Source organism: Panthera pardus, unplaced genomic scaffold, assembly GCF_024362965.1.
Source record: "Panthera pardus isolate Hobbes unplaced genomic scaffold, ASM2436296v1 HiC_scaffold_25, whole genome shotgun sequence".
Lineage (NCBI taxonomy): Eukaryota > Metazoa > Chordata > Mammalia > Carnivora > Felidae > Panthera > Panthera pardus.
In genome coordinates, this window is record NW_026526821.1 from 62,816,162 (window position 1) to 62,840,714 (window position 24,553).

Sequence of the window (24,553 nt, forward strand, 5' to 3'; positions counted from 1 at the left end):
AACAAGTATCAACGTTCTAGAAAGAAGGTAATATCTGACTCACCTATGGAGTGGGCTCAAAAATGAAAATTCAGGGGCCAAAAACCAAAGACACCAAGATTTAGAATTTAAATATTAAAACATCTCAGTTTTCAACAAATCCTTTCAATTCACTACATAAATGGGAAGTTTAAAGAATTTTAAAGAATTATGAAGAATAAATATGGCTTCCCAGAGTGATTATTGCTTTGTTATTCTTTATATAATTATTAATGTTTTAAATAAAATTCATAGGACACTCAGAAATTTAAAAAACGGTCTTATTTAGGGATGCCTGGGTGGCTTAGTTGGTTAGGTGTCTGGCTCTTGATTTCAGCTCAGGTCATGATCTCATGGTTCATGAGATGAGCCCCATGTCAGTCTCTGTGCTGACACCGTGGAGCCTGCTTGGGATTCTTTCTCTGCCCCTCCCTAACTCACATGCATGTGCACGTTCTCTCTCTCTCTCTCGCTCTATCTTAAACTAAATAAACATTTTTAAAAAGGGTCTTATTTAGACACATTTGCCAAAGCAGATGTAAATAAAGGTTTAGACATGACTTTATATTACTTCATCAGGAGTTAAATGACTTTTTCACCAAATCTAATACATTACAGTCTCCATTTGTTTCTTGCTCAATCTCATATTCTTTAGAGACTTGGTCTTTCATTCTGCAGCAAATTATTTTTTCATTACTATAATTCAGATGTTCATAAGAAGTTTTCTGCTGAATTTAAATTGTAGTAGCTACAGGGGTGCCTGGGGTGGCTCAGTCAATTGAGCATCCAACTTTGGTTCAGGTAACGATCTCACAGTTCATGAGTTTGAGCTCCACGTCGGGCTCTGTGCTGACAGCTCGGAGACTGGAGCCTGCTTCGGATTCTGTGTCTCCCTCTCTCTCTGTTCCTCCCCCACTCACACTTTGTCTCTCTCTCTCTCTCTCTCAAAAATAAAGATTAAAAAGAAAATTTAATTGTAGTAGCTATAATTAACTGATGAAAGTTTAAGTACATATTTAAATTACTTCTGTCTACTATCATTGTTGATGTCCATGAATTAGAACTAGCATTTTTATGACAAAAACTGCTAAATGTTGGCAGTTCATTTTTTCAGGCCAATAACTGAAAATGATTGCAATTATTGCAATAAATAGCTGTAGGCTAAGCTATATTTCAACAAGCAAAGCAATTCAAATATGTGTAGAATAAGACAATATCAAGTATTCACAAAACACTCTTCTACATTTAGAATTGTGGTCAACAATTTAGTCCCTTTACAGTTAGGATTAATTCATGATCGTACAAGTGAAAGCTAGAGTCCCTGGCCTAACACCCTAGTTTAAGATTCTGTTCATTTTCACTGAAACAACAACTTTAAATACTAAAGCCATAGAGGGTAAACAAGCAAACATAAATTTCACCAGAAACTTGAGAGTTATGACTTTAATGCACTTAACCACTTCAATCAAATGCTTACACTGGTTTTTGAAGAAGAGTATGCATATTTCATCAAATTCTAAATAGAGAGCACCATATAAGAAAAAGCAGAATCTAGAAAATTAACTCAACATGTTGTTTGTATGTGTGTGTGTATGTATGTGCGCGCAAATGTTGCTTTCAAAAAATTCCCAGAGAAAAAGAATAGCATCTCCCAATCCTATTTATTCTTAGATGATTGTTTAATAGTGAAGTCAGTTTACATTTGAAGACGTTTTGAATAATCCTATTAAAAACCAATTCAAACAATGTGGCTCATGTTTAACTCCAGTTATTTATCCATCAATCTCTTTAAGTGTTTCCTTCCCTAACACAGCTGTAGTTCAAGAGGTGGCCAGCAGTTGGCCTCCATTTCATGAAAATCCAGCAGTGGATTTTCATGAAAGCCCAGATTTCTTTTTGCAAACTTTTTAACAGTTATATGAAAAATAACTTTTTCATAACTTAAGAGCTTATAAAAAGCTTTTAAAAGGATCCAAAAGAAACACATTTTCTCTTAAAAATCAAAACCAAACAAAAGGAAGCCACACACATTGTTAAGACGTTCTTGCAAAACATTCTGTTCGGCAGATCAGAAATGTCTCCAAAGGGACCAAGAACCACTTAGTTTGGAATTCAACAGTTGAGAACTCAGAACAGGCTGGTTAAAAGCCAGTAGTGACAGCCATGAGGAGATCTTTAAAGCAGATTAGGAGTGGCTGAGACACCAGGTACTGGGCCTTGCCTGCTCTTCCTGTTCCATTTATTTCGAATGCCTTCAAATGTACCATTCAACCACCCAGTACAGTACCACTGTTCAAAAGCCTCTGTCCTTGGTCCTCTGCTCTCTTCTCCTTTTATGCTCTCCCCTAAAGACTGCAATCTTACTAACTATAATGTTTATGGTGATAACTGCTAAGCCTACATCTGTGTGTTGTATCCCCCAAACTTAACCCCCTATCTCCCAGCTCTGACTTAAATATTTCCACCAGGATATGCCATCACCAGCTCACATACAACACATACAAAATAAATTTATTCATCTTTTTAAAAATGTTTATTTATTTGAGAGAGAGAGAGAGAGAGAGAGAAGGAGAGAGCACACGAGTGGGGGAAGAACAAGGAGAAGGAGAGAAAGAGAGAAAGAGAGAGAGAGAGAGAGAGAGAGAGAGAGAGAGAGAGAGAGAATCCCAAGTAGGCTCCATGCTGTCAGCACAGAGCCCAAAGCGGGGCTTGATCTCATGAACTGTGAGATCATGATCTGAGCTGAAATCAAGAGTCAGACACCTAACTGACTGAGCCACCTAGGCGCCCCTGTTCATCTTTATCAAACTAATTCCTTCTTTCAGTTTCTCTGCCTCTGTTAACATCAGTCCCATTGTTCACCAAGAATTAAACCACTGGAACAATCATGGACTTCTGGTGCCCTCCATCACTCACGTTCACTTGGTTCATGTGGTTCAGATCACATTTTTCAAAGATGGCCACTGCAATATCCCACATGTATTTCTATAATATGATCTCGCCACTTCACCGTTAAACAAAAAGTAGAGTCTAATTCCTCTCTTCTTGAATCTGGACTATCCTGAAGACTCACTTATAACCAAAAGAATGTGACTGAAGCAGGGCTATGAGACTTCTGAGGCTAGGTCAGAAATGACCATGCAGCTCCTGCATGGTTCTCTCGGGACTCTTTCTGGGGAAGCCAGCTGCCATACATGAAAGTCAACTACCTTAAGAATGCCATGCTGAGAGACCACATGTAGTCCCAACCTGGCCCAATCTTCCAGCTGTCCCACCAAGGTAACATAAATAAATAACATGAATAAAGCTGTCCTGGATCCTCCTGATCAGTTCATCTGCCAGTTCAATGCCACCAACTGAAGTCAGTAAACATGCTGAGAAGAATCACCCAGCAGAGCCTTGCCGTAACCCTTGACCCATAAAATCATGAAATATGTAGATATATTATGCAAATATAATAAAATCCACAGCTCCCTTCTAAGCATTCAATACATCATGTGTGGAGTTGTTATGAAGTGGGGCTGAATGCTAACTGACATGCCATCTCTTTCCCTCCATTCCCAGGGCCATCATCACAGAGGAAGCTCTCATCACCTTAGATCTAGATCATTATAACTGGTTCCGGGCTCTCTTCACTGTAATCTGTCATTACAGATCTATCTAATCTAACAGTTCCAACTGGAAAACCACTTTTACACACCAACACCACCATCAACCTCAATCTCATTGATGTTTTCCATTTGTGGAAAGTTTTATAATGCAAACTTGATCCGCACGACAATAGCCAGAGATCCATCAATAGGGCGAATATCCTTTTTGTTACTTTAGAGATGAAGGGATCAGAGCTAAAGAGATTAACTTTTGTACAATCTCACTGCCAATAAATGGAATGGATACAAACAGAACTGAGAGCCTATGTCAAAGTTTACTGCTATTTCTCTGTTCTGTGATGCCTCCTATAGTCTATTTCAGATTAAAAAAAAAAAAAATTCAATGCCTTTCTCCATCCCTACCGCAGCAAACCTACTTTCTAAATATCTGTAATACGGTCTCAATCTACCCAGGGGTACAGTATTGCCTGCTAACACCACTACCACTACAATAAGAATGGCCTGTTTATTCACCTACCAATATGTCGTGCTGATTATAGCCTCTGAACATCTGCTCATAAAGTTTCCTCCTCTCTCCTGCTATCTACTTAAACTTCCCTCATGTGTTAGCAGAAAATCTACTTCCTCCATTAAGTCCTAGCAGCCTATTGCTGTTACTTTCTCTCTGCAAGTCCTACATCATTTGTAAATTTGACCCACATTTCGACAATTACACTGGATTGTTGGTCTTGTTCAAGTGTGTTGGCCTCACTTTCCAAGCAGGTATTCAGCTAACACACATCCATACATAAAGCAATGTTAGGTGCTTACAGCCAGTGTCTGTTCTGACCAGTCAGTACCCATGAAATACCCTCTGTTAAATATCTTACGTTTCATCCCTGCTTATTTCGTAAACAATAAGCTCTTTAAGAACAGGACCCTTGTCTTATAAAGAAGTATTATAGCCTCCAGACCAAACACACTACTAAGCACACAACTAGTGTTCAGTATGCATTTGATAATGATTTGAAGGAAGTGAAGTGTGTTATCAGAAAAAATACCCCTAAAGTCATGTCTACACCAGAAAGAAAGAGTTGAAAAGATAATAAAATATTTTCAAGATCAGCATTTTAATGTCAGGGCCATTCTATAACATATCGTTTAAAGATATTCTGTGCAGCCCATAACTGCAAAATGTTCTCTAAATGTTTTTACCAGGAGTGTGAAAAAAAAAAAAGTTTCAAAAATATTCAAGGAGTAGATGTCTTACCAGCCCAAAATAAAATGTTTGCTGAGGCTACAAGACTGGCAGAACTCTGCTTCATTTCAAAAAGTTTCCAGGCAATGGAAATGTTTTCCTGGAAAATACTACCTTTTATTTAGAGAACACTTGCCATGAACACTTAGTCATTAAGTAATTTAAGGTTTCCTCACAAGTTCTTTAGAGGAAATCTATTATATGAATGAATGAAATTATCAGCACCTATAATGTCAAAAAAACACATTTGGCTAAATACATGAAATCTACCTACGTATTTTTCCAGGTAAGGGGGAAAAATATTTGATACTTTTTGGTCTATTTACTCTTCTTTAAAATTTTTCTATAAGATAAAATTATAAAGGAAAACACAAAATCCGTAAGTGTTTCTCTGTCTGTAATATACACAAATCCAAAAAACTGGAAGCTTATTTTATTCCAAATGCCAGGTAATTTTCAAACAGACAAAACAGTCATTTCATTCAATGAAAAGAAATGGTAACTTCAAAGCTATTTTTAGCAAAATCTCTTGAGTTTGCTTCAAATCACCTTTCAATGGGAGAGCAACTTGGTTTGGACATTTCACTCAATCATCTGCAGTAAAGCACACAATGAAACCTAAGAAAACAATTTCTTCCAAAAGTTTGAAGCCAACTAAGTCTTATTCTTTTAAACATCAAAAGACACAAGTAAATTTTAACTCGAGCACATGGTTTATACCTTTAGTCTTTTAAAAATGTACACAAAAGGATATTTGTTTTGTTTACCTGTTTAGTATTTCAGTGAGTTTCACAAAGCCAGTGTAAGCCAGTTCAAATGCTCCTCTGTGCCTGGACTGTAAGAGGTGTTGTTTAAAGTAATCTCCTATTTCTTTTACCTTTAAAACAAAATGAAAAATAAATGTCTGATTTATATGTATATTTACAGATATATTTATGTCAGTAATATCATTTAGAACTCAGGACTAGTTCTCTATCCATTTAGCACTTACTCTGTGACAAGTAGTATTTTAAGTGTTTTTATAACAGCACATTTAATCTTTATAGTAATTCCATGAAATAAGTACTATTATTATCTCCACTTTTCATTGGGGAGGGGGCCCAGAAAGGCCAAGTAACTTATTCAAGGTCACACAGCAAGTAAGTAGTAGAGCCAGTACATAAAGCCAGGCAGTCTGGCTCCAGTTGGCTGTCTTTAACTGTTACACTAGAACTGCCTCCCTCTGCCAACTGCACAGACCTCACTGTGTTCTCTGTTAGCTCCTATCACTCAACACCAATAGCAAAGCACACAAGGCGACAACCCTCACACACCTATGGCTAGGTGTGGTTAAAATATACATAACACAAAATTTAACATTTTAACCATCTTTTAAAATGTTTTTAATGTTTATTTTTGAGAGAGAGAGAGACAGGGCATGAGCAAGTGGAGGGGCAGAGAGAGAGATGGAGACAGAATCCGAAGCAGGCTCTAGGTTCTGAGCTGTCAGCACAGAGCCCAATGTAGGGCTCGAATCCACAAACCACGAGATCATGACCTGAGCCGAGGTCGGACGCTTAACCAAGCCACCCAGGCACCCTCATTTTAACCATGTTTAAGTGTACAGTTCTGTAACAGTACATTCACACTGTTATGCAACCATCAGCACCATCCATCTATAGAACTTTTTCATCTTCCCCAACTGAGACTCCAATCCATTAAACAATAACTTCCAAAAATTACCTTTAGAGATATACACTTGTTAATGGCAATGCAAGATTTGTGCAAATGGACTCCTGAAAACTGAAAAGTGATATGCTTTACTCTGAGTTGGAACCATGGAATTTTCCAGAATGCTACCTAATCACTTTTCTACATGTTGCAAGTTTAGACAAATAACAAATATGGCAATTTATTTTAAAGAAGACATGATTAATGATGTCTTTAGTTGTTGATGAGGTTTTGTACAGAATTAACTATTAAATGGGCTAATTGTACTTTTATGCCAGTAAGATTTGGCGGCTACAGACTTTAGAAAAATCCAAATTTTGTATAAAGCTCAGGACCAAAATTGTAACTGGGTCTCTCTTTTTTCTTTTTTTTTTTAAATTTATCTGGAGTCGGGGAGAGGGGTAGAGAGAGAGGGAGACAGAGAATCCCAAGAAGGCTCCACGCAGCTACCATCCAGAGTCTAACGTGGGACTCAAACCCACAAAACTGTTGAGATCGTGACCTGAGCCAAAATCAAGAGTCGGACACTCAACTGACGGAGCCCCCAGGTGCCCCTGTAATTGGCTCTCTTGATCCAAGACTCCCCAGCAGATCACAGTATGGTGAGAAGGCAAGATGTCCCAAGATAGTTCAGATATGCTTACCTAGAAACACCTTCTACCTCTGCACAATGACTAGGTTAGTGCCCTGAACACATTAGAGATAACAAACAGTGCAAGGTGTAGTTAAACATGTGGCCATGGGCAAGTGTCTCAGTTTCCTCATCTACAAACCGGGGACAGCAGTAGCACTTGCCTCAAAATTATATATTAAAATGAATTAATAAACTTACAAGTCCAGAACAGGACCATAACTTATAATCTAATTCAGTTCTGGGTTTCCAAATAGAGGAAAAGTAAAGACATTACTCCATACTCAAAATATACCTGATTATAGAGAGGCAACAAGCAATACATTTAGAGAAGTAAGAATCAGATATAAAACAACAAAGAACCAGAAAAGCAATTAATAATAGTAATTTAAAAAGTCTAACATTTTAATATCCCAAAGAATGAGAGGTCATGTTTTTCAGCTCAAGTTTTCAGGCAAAGATCTGATGATACTCCTACTTTTTAATATATATATTTTTAAGACCCACATACTGCTAGTTATCAAAAGCCACAGTCAAGGTAAGCTTTGTCATTTTCTCTTCAATACGGTAATTTCAGAGCATATTTTCATCAGAATTATCAAGCCTTAAATCTGAATTTAACCCCCAAGATAGATCTGAAGCTCAGTAATCCTACAAAATGGGGACCAGAAGAAATTCCAGTTAGCTATGTTGTTATGGCTATTGTTTCTATTATTAGAGAAATAAAAGAAGATGTCTAAGAAGGTGTTTTAAGCCATGGAAAACAAAAACAGGAAGTCATAAAGTTGAGGTCTAAGCTCCTTAACTTTTTTTTCTAAAATGTTACAGATAGTAAAACATACTTCAGGAAAAGACAAATGTTAACTATTAAAGTGCTATTCTGTGAACTTACAGTGGTTCACCATCTAGTTCTTAAGCAAAGATTTTCTTTTCATTACTTCCTTTATCCTAACTCTTTTTAAAGGGGCCTAAACCAAAAAGCATATAATAAAATCAAAGACCTCAGAAGCGTGACCAGTGGACGTTCTTCTCAAGGGTGGACCTTGATTTTAGGTAATCCTGGCCTCAGGAAACAGAATGAGGTTCTCAGAACACAACTGAGAAGTAGACAGTTTTTCCTCATTTTATACTGAACATAATCTCCCACCAAACCCACCTACGTAATACTGCGAATTTGTGCCTTTGAAGAGAATATGCAATGTATGTTAATTAGACAGTAAATATTTCTGGAGCACCAGTAAATATTTCTGGAGCACTCAGCCAAATGCTTAGTAGCTTAGTGCTAGGGTAGATGGGGAAGAACAAAACAAGACATCTGTCCTCAAGAGGCTTTCAGTTCAGAGAAAAACACTATGCTGAGTGGTACCCATTAGACGCCTAACAACTCCAAGAAATGAAAGATCCTTCTGCTCTGGAATAAATTATTGCAAGAAGCTTTGTGTTCAGACCTTGAACCACATATACTTGGGTGGATCAAAATGGAAGAGGGTAAGTAACATGAGAAGAGGCTGGGTGGCTAGAAGGAATGAATAAACATTTATTAAATACCTGCTACCTGCCAGACACTTTACTGGATCTTCCTATATGAAGGAACACAGATTATGTAAGAGAAGGTTAGGAGACCTGGCTGAATGACCTTAAGGTTCCATTCTAGGAAACAGAGAAAGATAAGGTTGCAAATTGGGGATGAACCCCATTACCAAGGGTTGAAAGAGTCAGCAGGGCAGTGTGGTCTCTGAGCAGCTGGACAGGAAAAAGGGCCATGCTCACACCTCCCACTGGATAATCAGATGACAGGCACAGATCTGACCCTAACAACTTAGAAAATTAATGACAACAGTCAGAATCAAATAGATTTTTGGGGCGCCTGGGTGGCTCAGTGGGTTAACCGTCTGACTTGGCTCAGGTCATGATCTCACGGTTCATGAGTTCGAGCCCCGCATCTGGCTCTGTGCTGACAGCTTAGAGCCTGGATGGAGCCTGCTTTGGATTCTGTGTCTCCCTCCCTCTCTGCTCCTCCCCCAGTCAGTTCTGTCTCTCAAAAATAAATAAACATTAAAAAAATCTTAAAAAAAAAAAAATAGAATTTTTAAATGTATCTTAAAAATGAAAAAGCCTTCTGAAAACTCCAACCCAACTGCCTTTTTATTAGATGCGACTGAGGTCCTATCTAAAGTTGACAAAAACATGGATGATTTCTTCACAAAATATTTCTTAATGAATAACATACATCTCAAGATTTCTGAAAGAGAATTAAGGTATAAATGCAAAAAAAAAAAAAGGGGGAGGTGGGGCACTGATTTCTATTCTTAAATTCTAGTGACTATCTTTTTAAGTTTAGCAGATCCTGGTTCTAAATTTTCATAAAACCTATTTGTATAGGTCAATTAACACGCTTTCTGGATTTACAGGGTATAAATTTCCACAGGGGAAAACAGCTACATGCCATGTCTCTAGGCATCTATAATTTACCAGTAGGCTAATTAGAGGAGCCAAATGTACAATCAAGAGTCTAAAACCCATACAGGACAAATTTAAATACATTTTTAAATATCTGTCCTTTGTCTATAGAGAGAAATACGGCTGAAAAATCAAGGCTAATTCCATTCATTTTAAAGTAGATAAACCAAAAGGGATTTAAGTGTTGGTGGAACATTTCTACAAAAAGCATATGTGGTGGTTAAGCTCTGATACTCTGATATAGTGGGAGGTCTGGGTTCAGGAACCCTACTCAGCCTCCTTACTAACATAAGCTAATTCAGCTGACATTATTTTATTATATTATTTATATGTGAAATGGAGATAAAACTAGAACCTACTTCATAGGATTGTTCTAAGAAATAAGTAAAATTACACATAAGCATTGTGCAGAGTACCTGTCAGAGTAGCAAACACTAAGTGTCCGTTTTGTTTTTATTTTGTATCACCAAGTAGTGAGACTTAATCCCTTAATTTAAATTATGACTTTAGGACACAGCCACTTCTTATTACCTTAGGAATGTCACTAATTCCTCTTTGGTTAAATAGAACGGTTTGTAAAAGTTTATACCACAGAGGTTAATTAATGTTTTAAACTGTACGTTCTCTACTATAGGGATTTCTTACTAAAACCGGGGATTCTTCAAAGCCCAAATGTTGCTCTCCTACATAATAACAACAAAGATTATATTTTTCTGGCATTTAGACATCTTCTTAGCAGTTTATTCTTTGCTTTCTAGCAAATTCCTAACCACGTGCCATTTTAACTGGTGTCCTTTAGTCTAACTTTCTATAAACGTTTATCTTGTATCTCCCATTACATTTCTAAGCCCTTCGAGGTCAGAGAACCACATATTACATTTCTTTATGTTCCCACAACACCCTTGTCGTATGGCAGTCAACAAACAGGTGACTTAAGAGATGTGTTTAATTCCATTTCACAGCTTAAAAATGGTAACCTGAATTCGGTACAATTCAATGCATACTTATTCATAATTTCTAAAAAATAAACCCTGGCAAAATACAAAAGGCAATTTCTTTACGACTTACAAATGCCAATAAACCTAGATCTCCTGTTGCAGACCATTACAGAAAATCTAAAACGGTAACCAAGACACTGAGAAAACGTGTAAACCCAATTAGCCATGAGCATCATAAAAATGACAACAGAATCTAAAGTAGGAATTTTAAAAAAATAGCTGATTTCTAATCGGTAATGATTTTCATTCACGTGAGTTCTAGGGCAATAATTAGTAGGAAGGGGAAAACAAATATGAAAATTTTACCCCAAAGCTTTTTTTTAGGAATATTAGGGGAAATACATAAACATATGAATTGATACTCCGGATACAGGGAGCTGTTTACAAAAAATCAGTAGACGCTGGGTATCCAATATTCCTTGGAGAAAGGACCAACGAAATGTATCAAGAAAAAGCTCTGCCTCAGCAAAACATCCAGCTTGAAACCTAGACACACACCAGCCAGGAAGTTGTGAGATAAGGTTGCGCGTACTGCCCGCTCTTTAAGGGGCTCGACTTACATCCCTCAAAGTTGGTTTTATCTCTGCCCCTCGCACAGGAACATTCTGAAAGAACCTTTCATTAGGTGATTACCTTGCAGGAGGAAAGTCAGACATGCCTCTGAATGAACACATTTTCCTCTTGCCGAAGCCGTGGAGGACACACTGCTTCACAAGAAGTGATTTAGGGAAATGAATCATTTGCTGAAAAGTTCAGTAGCAAGTTGCCTTACTGTCCTGTTGCTTGTAAATGTCTGGCTGGGCATGGGAAGTAGGGAAAATTAAATTTAAAGAAAAATTAAACGAGCAGCTAAGAATAAAGGCAGCACTGTGCCGTGTCCGAACACAGGCTGGAAAGGAGAACTGGGTTCTGGTCCTGCAACTGCCACAAACCAGCTTTGTGATCTTGGGCAAACCAGGTGACATCCAACGGCTTCAGTTTCCCCTTGTATGAGAAGGCTAGATCATATAAGAAGGCTAGATCATATCATCCCTGTGATCCTTCCAGCTCTCAGTCTGTGAACACAGCTCTGAAAACTGAGTCACGAACAGGCACCAGACCTTCTTGTACAGCAGCAAATTGTAATCTTCAAATTGTATCTCACTGCCGGTCAGCTGGCTAGAAACCACCCCCTCGTGTATGCAGGATTTAAGTGCTCATCCCTTCAACAAACGGCCCTAAAACCAGGATGGGATTAAAGGAATCAGGCTACAAATTTGAGACATCAAATTTTAAATTAGAATAGAACCATACTATTTTCAAGAGTGAAGGGTGAATTGAGAGTAAAAGAAGCATCGGGCTGAGCGTCAATATTTTAGGTCGTATGGAAAAGCCTCCATCCACTGAGAGAAAAGTAGAACACAGTTATTATTATTCTTGGGAATAAGAAATACACGTCCCATATTCCTCCCACAAGTGACTTCTGCCTACAAGTCACTTCACTGCTTCTGTCTGTGCAAGTCTATTATGGATACCCTCACCTCAGGTACTGCCTCTTAAATTCTTAGTTTTGCTGCTAGGTGCACAAAAGATGTAGTGTCATAAGGGTGACTGTGCCCTGGGGAGGAAAGTGGACTTCAGGCAAGGCTCAGCCACTTCAATATAAATTATATCCTGTCATGTATATATTTTTTAACTCTTAAAGGTTTTAAGTACATGGAAATATTTTTATTTAAAAGAATTTCATGGAGCAAAATTCTATGTCTAAAAGTAGGAATCTTCTAAGCAATATGAATAACACTAATTTCTTGATGACTTTGATTTTCACTGACTAAAGACTCCTAAATGGAGGCATTTCTTTAAAGACAGCATGATTAAGAATAAAGTCTTCCACAGGCAGCATGGTTTCAAGGTCAGAACAGTGCTATCACGTACATTCTTGATTGCTCATTCAGTTGTTAGTTTCCTCTCAAACCAAAAATGTGACGTCATCATGTGAACAGCGACGTGGAAAAATGGCTGAATCTCATTAGGAAAGAAATTCGTAGTTTACAGAAAAACAAGATTCTATTTTGTATTCAAGAAAACAGCCATTAGAAGAATCCTTTGCTTTATGGGAACCTCTCTGCTATTGTTGCTATTGTTGTTGTTGTTTTGTCTTTTTTTTTTTCTTTTTTACAAACATCTCTTTTAGTTTATATTAATTCTCAGTCCCAACACCGTTATCCCACGTAAATTAAATTCAAACCATTTGGGTGCTATGTAAAAAGTGTCAAGGACACACGGTTTTCACAGAAAGCTTTCAGGTCTTTCTCGACTATAGTGAAAGCAAAATATGCTTCCCTTAATTTTTTTAAGTGTAGTTATTTATTTTGGGGAGGGGAAGGGGAGAGAGAGGCAGGGAGGGGCACGAGGGGGGGGGAAGAGAGAGAGAGGGGGAGAGAGAGAGAGAGAGAGAGAGAGAGAGAGAGAGAGAATCCCAAGCAGGCTTTGAACTGGCAGTGCAGAGTCTGACACAGGGCCCAAACTCAAAAACTGGGAAATCATGTCCTGAGTTGAAATCAAGAGTTGGATGCTTAACCAACTGAGCCACCCAGGCTCCCCTAATTTTTCTTAAACGCTACGCAACAAACCCCAAAAAACTAGACGTTTTAACTTGTCCTTGAAAAGAGGAGTTGAACAGGGAAGAGACTCTTGCACATGTTTACTTCTTAGTAAGACGGTACACATCAGTGAAGTAATCATTAATCATAGCTGGATTCCCCCGCGAAGGTGTTGGCATTGGCACTGCAGCTGGTCACCAGCAATGACTGCAAGTAACTCTAGAACACTGACGCCTATTTGATTTGGAGGAGAATAAGGAACACAATGACGCTGGCAGTGTACTGTTCTCCTCCACCATTCTCCGCCTCAGGGCCTTGCAACATCACAGGACCAGCTGTTAACCAGATGCAAGCACATGGCCACGGAGAGTGTGTGAATAAAAATATTAGCATTATTTCCATGGAACTAGTCACATGGTTATTACAGAAAAAATCAGCATTTAGTGTACTATGATATTTGTTTTGTTCTTAAATGTAACACCCTAGGGGAAAAATTACCTTACTTGATAAAGGGTACAAATGAAAGTACGTGTTATATATCTTTGCTGGAAAACGGTGGGAAATAGATTTGCTGAAACCATATGGAAAGGAAGAGAGAATCAATTAAAAACAGAAATCTAATAAATCTAAAATATTTCCAAATGAAATGCTTGTGGTAAGCTAATTTCTTGTAAACATTGCACTCAAGTCACTTGAATAGTCCCAGATGGTGACCTGACTTTGTGGTCTTAAAATAAAAGTCAGCCAAAAAACCAAAGTGACTACAATTTTATTATCAATGTAGTAGGAAGCAAGAGATCCATAAGTAACCAATATAGCACTTTTTTTTCCTTTCCAAATTTTTTTTTAAGTTTATTTATTTATTTTGAGAGAGAGAGAGAGAGAGAGAGAGAGAGAGGGAGGGAGAGAGGGAGTGAGTGAGTGGGGTAGGGGCAGAGAGAGACAGACAGACAGAAAGAATCCCAAGCAGGCTCCAGGCTAACAGCAAACCGAACTGTGAGATCATGACCTGAGCCAAAATCAAGAGTCAGACACTCAATCAACTGAGCCACCCAGGTGCACCATTTTCCTTTAAGAAGTTTAAGAGGTTTGGGGCGCCTGGGTGGCTCAGTTAGTTGAGCGTCCGGCTTCAGTTCAGATCATGGTCTCACAGTTCGTCGGTTCAAGGCCCACGTCGGGCTCTGTGTTGACAGCTTAGAGCCTGGAGCCTGCTTCAGATGCTGTGTCTCCCTCTCTCTCTCTGTCCCTCCCCCGCTCGCACTGTCTGTCTCTCTCTCAAAAATAAGTAAACATTAAAAAAAAAAAAATTTAAGGGGTGCCTGGTTGGCTCAGTCGGTTGAGCATCTGACTTTGGCACAGGTCATGATCTCACAGTTCATGAGTTCGAGCCCCACGTCAGGCTCTGTGCTGACAGTGCAGAGCCTGGAACCTGCTTTGGATTCTGTGTCTCCCTCTCTCTCTGCCCCTCCCCCCCTTCATGCTCTGTCTGTTTCAAAAAAATAAACATTTAAAAAAAAATTTTTTTTAATTTAAGAAATGTAAGAGGTTTGTGGAGTTTTGCTAAATAGACAATTTCATTTAAATTTACAATTTAAATTTGGGGCTCCTGGGTGGCACAGTCGGTTAAGCATCCGACTTGGATTAAGGTCATGATCTCACAGTCTATGAGTGCGAGCCCCGCTTACAGTACAGAGCCTGGAGCCTGCCTCAGATTCTGTCTCCCTCTCTCGCTGCCCCTCCCCTGCTCATGCTCTGTCTCTCTCTCTCTCTCTCTCATAAATAAACATTAAATGTTTTTTTTTAATTTACAATTTAAATTTCTATATGGTAAATGGAGAAATAAAAATTAAAATGATAATCTTGAAGACAGAAGGTAAAATCGACAGTTCTTTATAACTTAGAAAAATAAAAATTTCTAAAACTGCCATCGTTTGGAAATGTACTCCAAGGCCTAATTTCTATACTCCCATGAATTTTCTTCAGTTGACATCTGTATGATTTTATTCAAGAAAAATTCAAAACTCATTTGTTTTCGAGTTATGGGACCAGAAATTATACCAGGTGGAATAAACATATACCTACCTGCTCCACTGTCAATAATCCGCTGGGGGGTTCTGGCGTGGACTGCATGGGGAGAAGCTGGCACAGCGTGCCTAAAAGTAAGGCAACTTCCTTCATACTTCGCCAACAACACACCAGCACCATCTGAGCAGTTACATCGCATGTTTTTCTTTCTTTACCTTAAAAAAAAAAAAAATCTCTTGCAACACTAGACACTTGATTACTCACATCCCAGGTTTCTTAGAATAAGATTATTCATAATTTCCCCAAGAATAATCTGCTTGAACAAATCAATTCTTATATTTATTCATGAGAAAACAACTAACATTTGTTGAGCATGTGCTCTCAGTAGGAATCATGCTAAGCATTTTTTAATATAGTTTGTTTTCAAAATAAATTTTGAAATAAAACACAACACCATTTCAAAACTTAAGTCTAACTTTCAGAAATTAATGAAACAAACTCTCTCTGCCTCGTGGTCATCCATAAATTGACCATAATAAATATACTTCATTATTCATCTTGGTGAGGGTGGCTGTTATATCAGTAAAGGGGCAAGATAAAACTTTTAAAATCAAAGGAAAATACAAATTCTCTTTCAAAACATATTTAAATTCCATGGCCCATAAGTAATAATTATGCTTACTCTTTTTTTCTCGCTTTAAGAATATTTTAGTACTGACATTAAAAAAAAAAAACCCAAGACAATTTAAAAGGCAAGGTAACAAAGCAATATTTATAATGTAACTCCATTTGTGTGTGTGTTTTTTTTTTTTACCCCATTTGTGTTTTTTAAAAGCCCGCTAAACTCAAAGAGAAAATGTACATACACATCAATACATAGAATAGATCTAAAAGCACATACATTAAAAAGAAAAGAAGTGGGATGGGGAAGAAATAACAAATTTTAATTTCTTTTTTTTTTGTTTTTGTTTTTTAAGGTAAAATGTAAACACTGAATTGAAATTTTAATTAAAGCTTTAATTTGTTTTTAATTAAAATATACCTCTCTATTGCTTGAAACTATTACAATAAGCATATATTTAGATGTTATAGTGTGTAATTTAAAAAAATAAAAACACAAAGAAATTTTGTTAAGTCAATATCTCCATCTAGTGGACAATGTAGGATATGTAATAAATCACAAGGATATTACTAGTGATGACTTTTTATAACACTATAGAAAATGACACAGTAACAACTAATGAGAAAACAAGCAGTAAGAACACAACTTCTGGACGCTTGATACAACAGAGCAGCTCACACTTTACTGAGTAATAAGGCTGATTTCCCTTAAAAGGCTGCCTGGTTGTAAGGACTCTCACTGAAGACAATGAACCACACGGAGGGGAGGAGCCAACTGCTACCCAAACCCAAGTTCACAGGGCACCACTGCTCTTACACAACCTGGCTGTCAAGACAGCTGTTAGCACTAAAAAGCTTTCTGTTGGAGCACCTTCTATGCCGCACTGGGATGCACCATTTTCTGGTAAAAGTCTTAGAAACTCATTCCTCAAACTAAATCATTGATAAGCTCAAAGGCTTTATTTTCTAGAAATGCTCTGCAAACATCTGCAGCCTGATTTACTATATAAAAAGAGCATTTTGTACATTTTGTCACTAAAACACCGATTACAATATTACAATATTGATTTTATACATGCTACCTTTGATCTCTGCAGAAGCACCAATATCCAGCACACTGGCATTCAAGTCCTCCAAATCAAAACGATCACGTTCTTTCAGTATTTTGGCTTGATTGAAGTAGTCATTAGTATCTCGTGGCTGAATCTCACTCAGAATCATCTGTAAGCGGCTTGCTGACTCTGAGGGAAAAAAATGGGAGTGCACAAACTCCAGTTCCGAATCCCTTGCAGATTTCCCTTGGGGGTATTTGCCTTCCCAAATTTTGTAATTTTTTTTTTAACGTTTATTTATTTTTGAGACAGAGAGAGACAGAGCATGAACAGGGGAGGGGCAGAGAGAGAGGGAGACACAGAATCTGAAGCAGGCTCCAGGTTCTGAGCTGTCAGCACAGAGCCCGACGCGTGGCTCGAACTCACAGACTGTGAGATCATGACCTGAGCCGAAGTCAGACGCTTAACCTACTAAGCCACCCAGGTGCCCCTGTAATTTTTAATACTTAATAATCAGCTCTATTAGAAGGGACACATGGGGTAGATAATGTGAAAATTATTTATGTAAGGTCTTCATGACACGAGTATGCTTTTAAAATACGACAAAAATTTTAAATTGGTTGAAGACAGGACAAAACAATACAACAGAAACTCTCCATAGGACAAAGGCCACCATCTCATTTACGTTGCTTTTCTTAGTGTTGTCTAAGAATCTCCAAGACGGTGCTCAATCATGTGAAAAAAGAGCACCAAAGTGCAATTTTGTTTTAAGAGGTAAGAAACCACAACGACAAAAACAATTCTTAATATAATATTGTATTGTCAACCATGCTTCAATTAGAAATAAAGAAAAAAACGCTTTTATAGCCCAGAAAGATTATAAAGACTCTATATTTGACTTTGAAATACATTACACAATATACTGCTTTCTAAGTATGATTTACAATCCTAGTATTATATTGAACTTCATATTTATTCCTTAAGCACTTAATGGATTAGGAAATGCAAGCTCCATGAATGCAACACTTTGTTCGCTGCTGGGTCTCCAGCGCCTACACCAGCCACTGGCTCATGGCAGAGGTTCAGTAACATGGACTAAGGGAATGAATACGTGACACAGTAATAAGAGCTAGCCAGGCTCAGATATTTTAAGAAAAAAAATAAATAAATAACGACAGCTAATCACCTGAAACTAATTAACGAATCAAAGAATGGGTATTTCATATACCTATTATACAAACTTACATTTTAGGTCTAAAAGGAGCTATAAAGACCCAAACTGCTACCATGATGATTCAACCAATGTCTTCTGTTCATTCGTGACCTCCATGAAATATTGCCAAAACAAATTTTGACAGCCATGAAAATGTATCGCTGGCAGAGCACCTGGGTGGCTCAGTTGGTTAAGCATCCGACTCCTGATACCGGCTCAGGTAGTGATCTCGCAGTCGTGGGATCGAGCCCTGAGTCAGGCTCTATCCGGGCTGAGGATGAAGGCTGCTTGGGATTCTTTCTCTCCTTCTCTCTCTCTGCCCCTCCCCTGGTCATGCTCTCTCTCTCACTTGTTCTCTCTCAAAATACAAAAAAAAAAAAAAGTTATCACTGGCTCCAAATAGAAACCATGGAAAGACTTAGAAAAAAAGGATAATCAGAATAAAATGTGACCCATTCATTTTTATGGCTTTTAGAGAAAAGAAACATTTTCAAGAAATTCAGAATGCATGGCAGATAGTGTGGGGGGAAAAAAACAAGAAAAACGGAGACAACCAGAGGAAAAAAGAAAAGGCAAAAATCAAGGAAAAGTCTGTGGGTCACAGACTGTTTTTGAGACCAACAGGTATTTTATTTTTTATTTTTTTTTCAATATATGAAATTTATTGTCAAATTGGTTTCCATACAACACCCAGTGCTCATCCCAAAAGGTGCCCTCCTCAATACCCATCACCCACCCTCCCCTCCCTCCCACCCCCCATCAACCCTCAGTTTGTTCTCAGTTTTTAAGAGTCTCTTATGCTTTGGCTCTCTCCCACTCTAACCTCTTTTTTTTTTTTTTTTTTCCTTCCCCTCCCCCATGGGTTTCTGTTAAGTTTCTCAGGATCCACATAAGAGTGAAAACATATGGTATCTGTCTTTCTCTGTATGGCTTATTTCACTTAGCATCACACTCTCCAGTTCCATCCACGTTGCTACAAAGGGCCATATTTCGTTCTTTCTCATTGCCATGTAGTACTCCATTGTGTATATAAACCACAATTTCTTTATCCATTCATCTGTTGATGGACATTTAGGCTCTTTCCATAATTTGGCTATTGTTGAGAGTGCTGCTATAAACATTGGGGTACAAGTGCCCCTATGCATCAGTACTCCTGTATCCCTTGGGTAAATTCCTAGCAGTGCTATTGCTGGGTCATAGGGTAGGTCTCTTTTTAATTTTCTGAGGAACCTCCACACTGTTTTCCAGAGTGGCTGCACCAATTTGCATTCCCACCAACAGTGCAAGAGGGTTCCCGTTTCTCCACATCCTCTCCAGCATCTATAGTCTCCTGATTTGTTCATTTTGGCCACTTGACCAACAGGTATTTTAAAACCTGAATAACAAATAGAATTTTAGCATACTCTATAGGCTCCACCCACAATAGGTGACAAACATTCAAGATTTCTCATTCAGAATATACTGGTACTTGCCTGATCCAAATATTAGCTTTGAGATTGAATGTTCCTTACTCCCATGTACTGTTTAAGTAAGAAAACTAAAACATCAAATTTTGGTCAACTCTCAGCCAAAATTAACAAATAACTGTGTCTTAAGATCATGAACCATCATCAATCTGCCAACTCATTTTTAGTTAAGAACAAAATCTAACATTTTCACACAAACACACAACTCCAAGTTACTTTAATTGGGTATTTATGATATATGCTCAGTGTGTTTTTAATACAAGACTCTCATTTGCACTCCAAAATGCATTCACTAACTATGTTTCAACACCAAATGTAAATTTTCTTCATGATTTTCTAGGTGTTCAAAGGAATACTCCTGTTAGTATAACACCTTTAGCATCCAATCCCTTCTGGCTGTTGTAATACAGGTATATATATGCCACCTACGACATCCCACACACTTAGTTCCTAACATTTCAGGAATCATTCCTGCATTGGTTTATTCATTATAACAAATATTTATTGTAAACCTCTTTCTACCAGGCACTTGCTAAGCACAAGGGAGGAAAATATTGAGAAGATCCCTGTTAATTAAATTGCAACAACTCCATGTGGAATGCTTTGGGAAGAAGAAAAGTGTAAGAAATGAGACTGGCAAGGTTGCAGGAACCCAACTATTATAGGATCTGATCTGAGGTCACTCAAGTATTTTAAATAAAGGGAGATGGAGTGGGGCAGACAACAAGGGTTAAGCAGAGATAATGTGTAACATGATGAATTATATGAGAAAGGACTGCTGTGAATACAGTGAAAAGGAAATGGAATGAGCCAAGAGATGGGGAGAAACCAGTTGGGAGGCCTGTGGAGTCATCCGAACAAGAGAGGAGAGCCTTGAGTAAGGTTAGAAGATACAGATAAAAGAACGGATTTGAAAGACAGTTAAGGGGCACCACTGAAAGAATGTGAGGACAGGCAGTATATACGGAGCAAGACAGAGATGTCAAGCAGTCCAAGGCTCTTGACTTACGTAAACAGATCTTTGGTAGGGCCATTTACAAAGACACAGGGGTTGGGAGGGAAAAGACAGATGAAAGTTCATGAGTTCAATTTGGGGCATTTTGAGTATCTTCTCCTATTTCCTTTTTTAATTAAATGGTCTTTGTATATCAAATGCTCTTTCCCCATTCCAGATTCCTAACAGGTTGCCCTCTCTGACTGAACCCCACCTCTCTGATTTATCCTGCCCACTCTCCCAGTCCCAGCTGCTATCTAGTAGGTGGTGCTCCGAAATGACAATACTAGAAAATCCAATCTACCCCAGGGGAAAAAGTACTTCACTCATCCTGCTTTATTGATTTGTTTGTTTTGGTTATTTTTTAAGAGTAAAAAACAATACTAAAGTGGCAGCAATCTTACTAATCATAAGTAATTCCTTAACCAACCTATTTAACTTTTATATCTTCCCCAAAAAATAGTTTGGGGGGGTACGTTGGGGGAAGTAATGAGGAAAAATATAATAATTACAGTTTCTTTCATCTGCTGACCTGAATCAGTGTCCATTGGGATGAGGCCTTCTGGGGAGGAACTCTGAATGACCGGAGACACCACGGCAGAAAGCCTATATGACACCAAGAGGAGCTTCTCTACCACAGGTCTCCATTCACTCACCAACTGCAGGCTGCTGCAACAGAAGTCAGTAGGGAAATTTGTAGTAAAAGCAAACAATCAAAAATTGCAAATGGAAATTATGACACATAAGAAGTTGAAACAATTTGTTTCAAAACTGTGCAATCTATGAAATACTTAAGACATATAAAAATATGTGTACATAGGTACCTTTTAAAATCTAATTTTGAATTCTCTTTAACGCAATACATTCCTTTCCTAGGACACATTCCAGTAAAGTTGAGAGCTCAGAAATGCATGCTCGGGAGAGAGCTGTGGATATACTTACTTTAGAGACAACCTCTGCAAAGCTCCTGTTATACAGTGGGCTCGCCCATATAGTGGAAACGATGCTGCTGCCTGAAGCAGAGAATTTTCAGCCTGAGATATTTCCTCCTCAAGATTTTCCAACAAGCATTTGATAACTAGAAAAAGCAAACAAAAACCCAGAATAATGCCAACTTAGAAACACATTTATAAATTTGTGAATAGTTCAACAGTGCCCACAAAAAATCCAACTCAACTAAGCTTTATGTTCAAGGTTTTTTGTTTTTGTTGTTGTTCTTGTTGCTTTCAAAAGAGATCTTTCAGCGGCACCTGGGTGGCTCAGTCTGCTGTGCTTCTGACTCTGGATTTTGGCTCAGGTCATGATCTCATAGTTCATGAGATTGAGCCCCACATGGGGCTACCAGCACAGAGCCTCCTTGGGATTCTCTCTCTCCCTCTCTCTCTGCCCCTCCCCTGCTCGTGCTCACTTATGTATTCTCTCTCTCTCAAATTAAACATTAAAAAAAATAATGAGGAGATCTTCCAAAGTTATCTAGCCTGTTATGTATTTCCAGTTAAGGTAGAACTGTGTCTTTCCTTAACTTCCTGGATCCATTTATAGCATTCACTCTGAATCCTTCCTAGACCTCCTCTATCTGGGGCATCAGACCCAGGCCCATGTGCCATGTGCTATTAGAACAGTTGCTGTTGTTTTAAAATAATGGCTTTATTGAGATATAATTCACGTACCATGCAATGTATACACCTAGTGCACGAGCCAATGGTTTTTAGTATATTCACAGATACGTGCAAATATCAGTACAGTGAATTTTAGAACATTGTAACCCTCTCCCCATCAAAAAACCCTTACCCATTATCAGTCACTCCCCTCCCTCAACCTCTCACCTTCCCCAGGCCTAAGCTTATCTATTTTCTGTCTCTGTAGATTTGCCTATTCTGGACATACCTAAATGGAATCATATATTATATGGCTTTTTTCACTTAGCATAATGTTTTCAAAGTTCATCCATGTTGTAGTGTGTATCAATATTCACTTTTTAATGGCTGAATAACAGTCCATTGTATGAACATATCACATTTTATTTATCCATTTAACAGTTGATGGACATGTGAGCTGTTTCCATTTTCTGGTTATCATGAATAATGTTGGTATCAGCATTCACGTACAAGTTTTTGTTTGGGCATAGTTTTCATTTCTCTTAAGTATATATGCCCAGTATGGACTAAATGTTTGTGTCCTTCCCAAAGTACATATGTTGAAGCCTTAAAGTGTGATGGTATTTGAAAATGGGAGTTTTTAGGAAGTAATTAGGTTTAGATGAGGTCATGAGGGTGGGACCCTGTGATGGGATTAGAGTCCTTAAAAGAAGAGGAAGAGACCAGAGCTGGTTCTCCTCCATGTGAGCACAGAGCAAGAAGGGTGCTCTCTGAAGCCAGGGTAAGGGTTCTCACGAGGCATATGAAACTGTTGGCACCTTAATCTCAAACTCTTCAGCTTCCACAACTGTGAGAAATAAATGTCCATTGTTTAAGCCACCCAGGCTATGGTATCTTGTTAGAGCAGCCTGAGCGTGGAACTGTGGGATCATATAGTAACGCCATGTTTAACTTTTCAAGGAACTGCCAGACTGTTTTCCAATGTGGCTACACCATTTTACATTCCCACAGCAGTGCGTGAGAACCCTATTTTCTCCACATCCCCATACACACGTTATTATCTATTTTCTTGTTTAGAGCCACCCTACTAGGTATGAAGTGCTTCCTCAATGTAATTTTGATTGTATTTCCCTAGTGGCTAATGATGCTGAGCATCTTTTTATGTGATTATTTTTCACATTTGTCTTTTATGGAGAAATGTCTATTCAGATTCTTTGTCCACTTTTAAATTTGGTAATATGCTTCCACTAGTGAGTAGTAAAAATTCTTCATATATTTTAGACACAAGTCCTCTATCAGATAAAGGAGTTGCAAATATGTTTTCCCTTCTACAGGTTGTCTTCTCACTTTCTTGATGGTCCGCTTGACATACACAAGTTTCAAATTTTGATGAAGGCCAATTTATCTATATTGTCTTTGTTTGCTTGTGCTTTAGGTGTCAGATCCAAGAAACCACTGCCTAACCTAAGATCACATAGATTTACACCCATGTTTTCTTTTTACCTTTTGCAGTTAGGTCTTTGGTTCATTTTAAACTAATTTTTGTAATATGGTATGAAGTAGTGGGTTCAATTTCATTCTTTTGTGTATAAATATCCAGTTATCCCAGCATAGCTCAGCAGCTTTAAATTTTAGAATTATGTTTAACCAGTAAATTATTAACATTTAGAATATATAAGTCCTAAAAATCAATAGGAAAAAGACAAACAACCCTATAGAAAACTAAACAAAGGCATTTCACAGAAGGGGAGAAGCAAATGGCTTACAAACATGTAAAAAGATGTTCAATTACATTAGCCATCAGAAAAATACAAGATGAAACCACAAGATACTACTTTATATTCCATAAACTTTTAAAATCTGACAAGGGCAAGTTCTGGTGATGATATAATACACCACAACTCTCATAATTTATTGGTAGGAATGTAATTTAAAAATCTATTTGGCATCATCTAGTTAAACTGAGGATACACATATTTTATGACTAGGCTATTATCCTTTTTTGTTTACCATAAACTCCTAGACATGTCTAATAGAAGATATACATACGAGAGTGTTCATATCAGCATTACTTATTTAGAAAGAAGAAGTCCATCAACAGGAAAATGTACTAATAAATTGCAGTAAACTTGTATAATACATATGGTACTATTTATATAAAATTCAAAATCATGTAAAAGTAAATAATACATTGCTTGAATGATATATACATGGGTGGCAAAATCTAGGTAAAATAAAGATGAAAGACTGACATAATATATAGGACAGTAATTATACGGCAAGGGGAGGAAGCCAGGATAAAGGAGAGGCTTCAAAGGTATGGGTGCTGTTGTACTT

At 37.9% G+C, this 24,553-nt stretch overlaps 1 protein-coding gene across 6 annotated transcripts in view; it reads right to left on the bottom strand.

Moving 5' to 3' along the window:
* THADA (THADA armadillo repeat containing) overlaps positions 1 to 24,553 on the bottom strand; it is a 324,964-nt gene that overhangs the window by 257,834 nt on the left and 42,577 nt on the right. For 3 of the 6 annotated variants that reach the window (XM_053890644.1, XM_053890648.1, XM_053890647.1), the window contains 5 exons: positions 21,561 to 21,696; positions 21,151 to 21,287; positions 16,973 to 17,134; positions 15,330 to 15,487; positions 5,634 to 5,743 (listed from right to left, as the gene is read on the bottom strand). In XM_053890644.1, coding sequence (XP_053746619.1) covers positions 5,634 to 5,743; positions 15,330 to 15,487; positions 16,973 to 17,134; positions 21,151 to 21,287; positions 21,561 to 21,696 — 703 coding nt within the window. The remainder of the gene's footprint in view (positions 1 to 5,633; positions 5,744 to 15,329; positions 15,488 to 16,972; positions 17,135 to 21,150; positions 21,288 to 21,560; positions 21,697 to 24,553) is intronic. The other 3 variants (XM_053890646.1, XM_053890645.1, XM_019465008.2) reach the window with 3 other exon arrangements.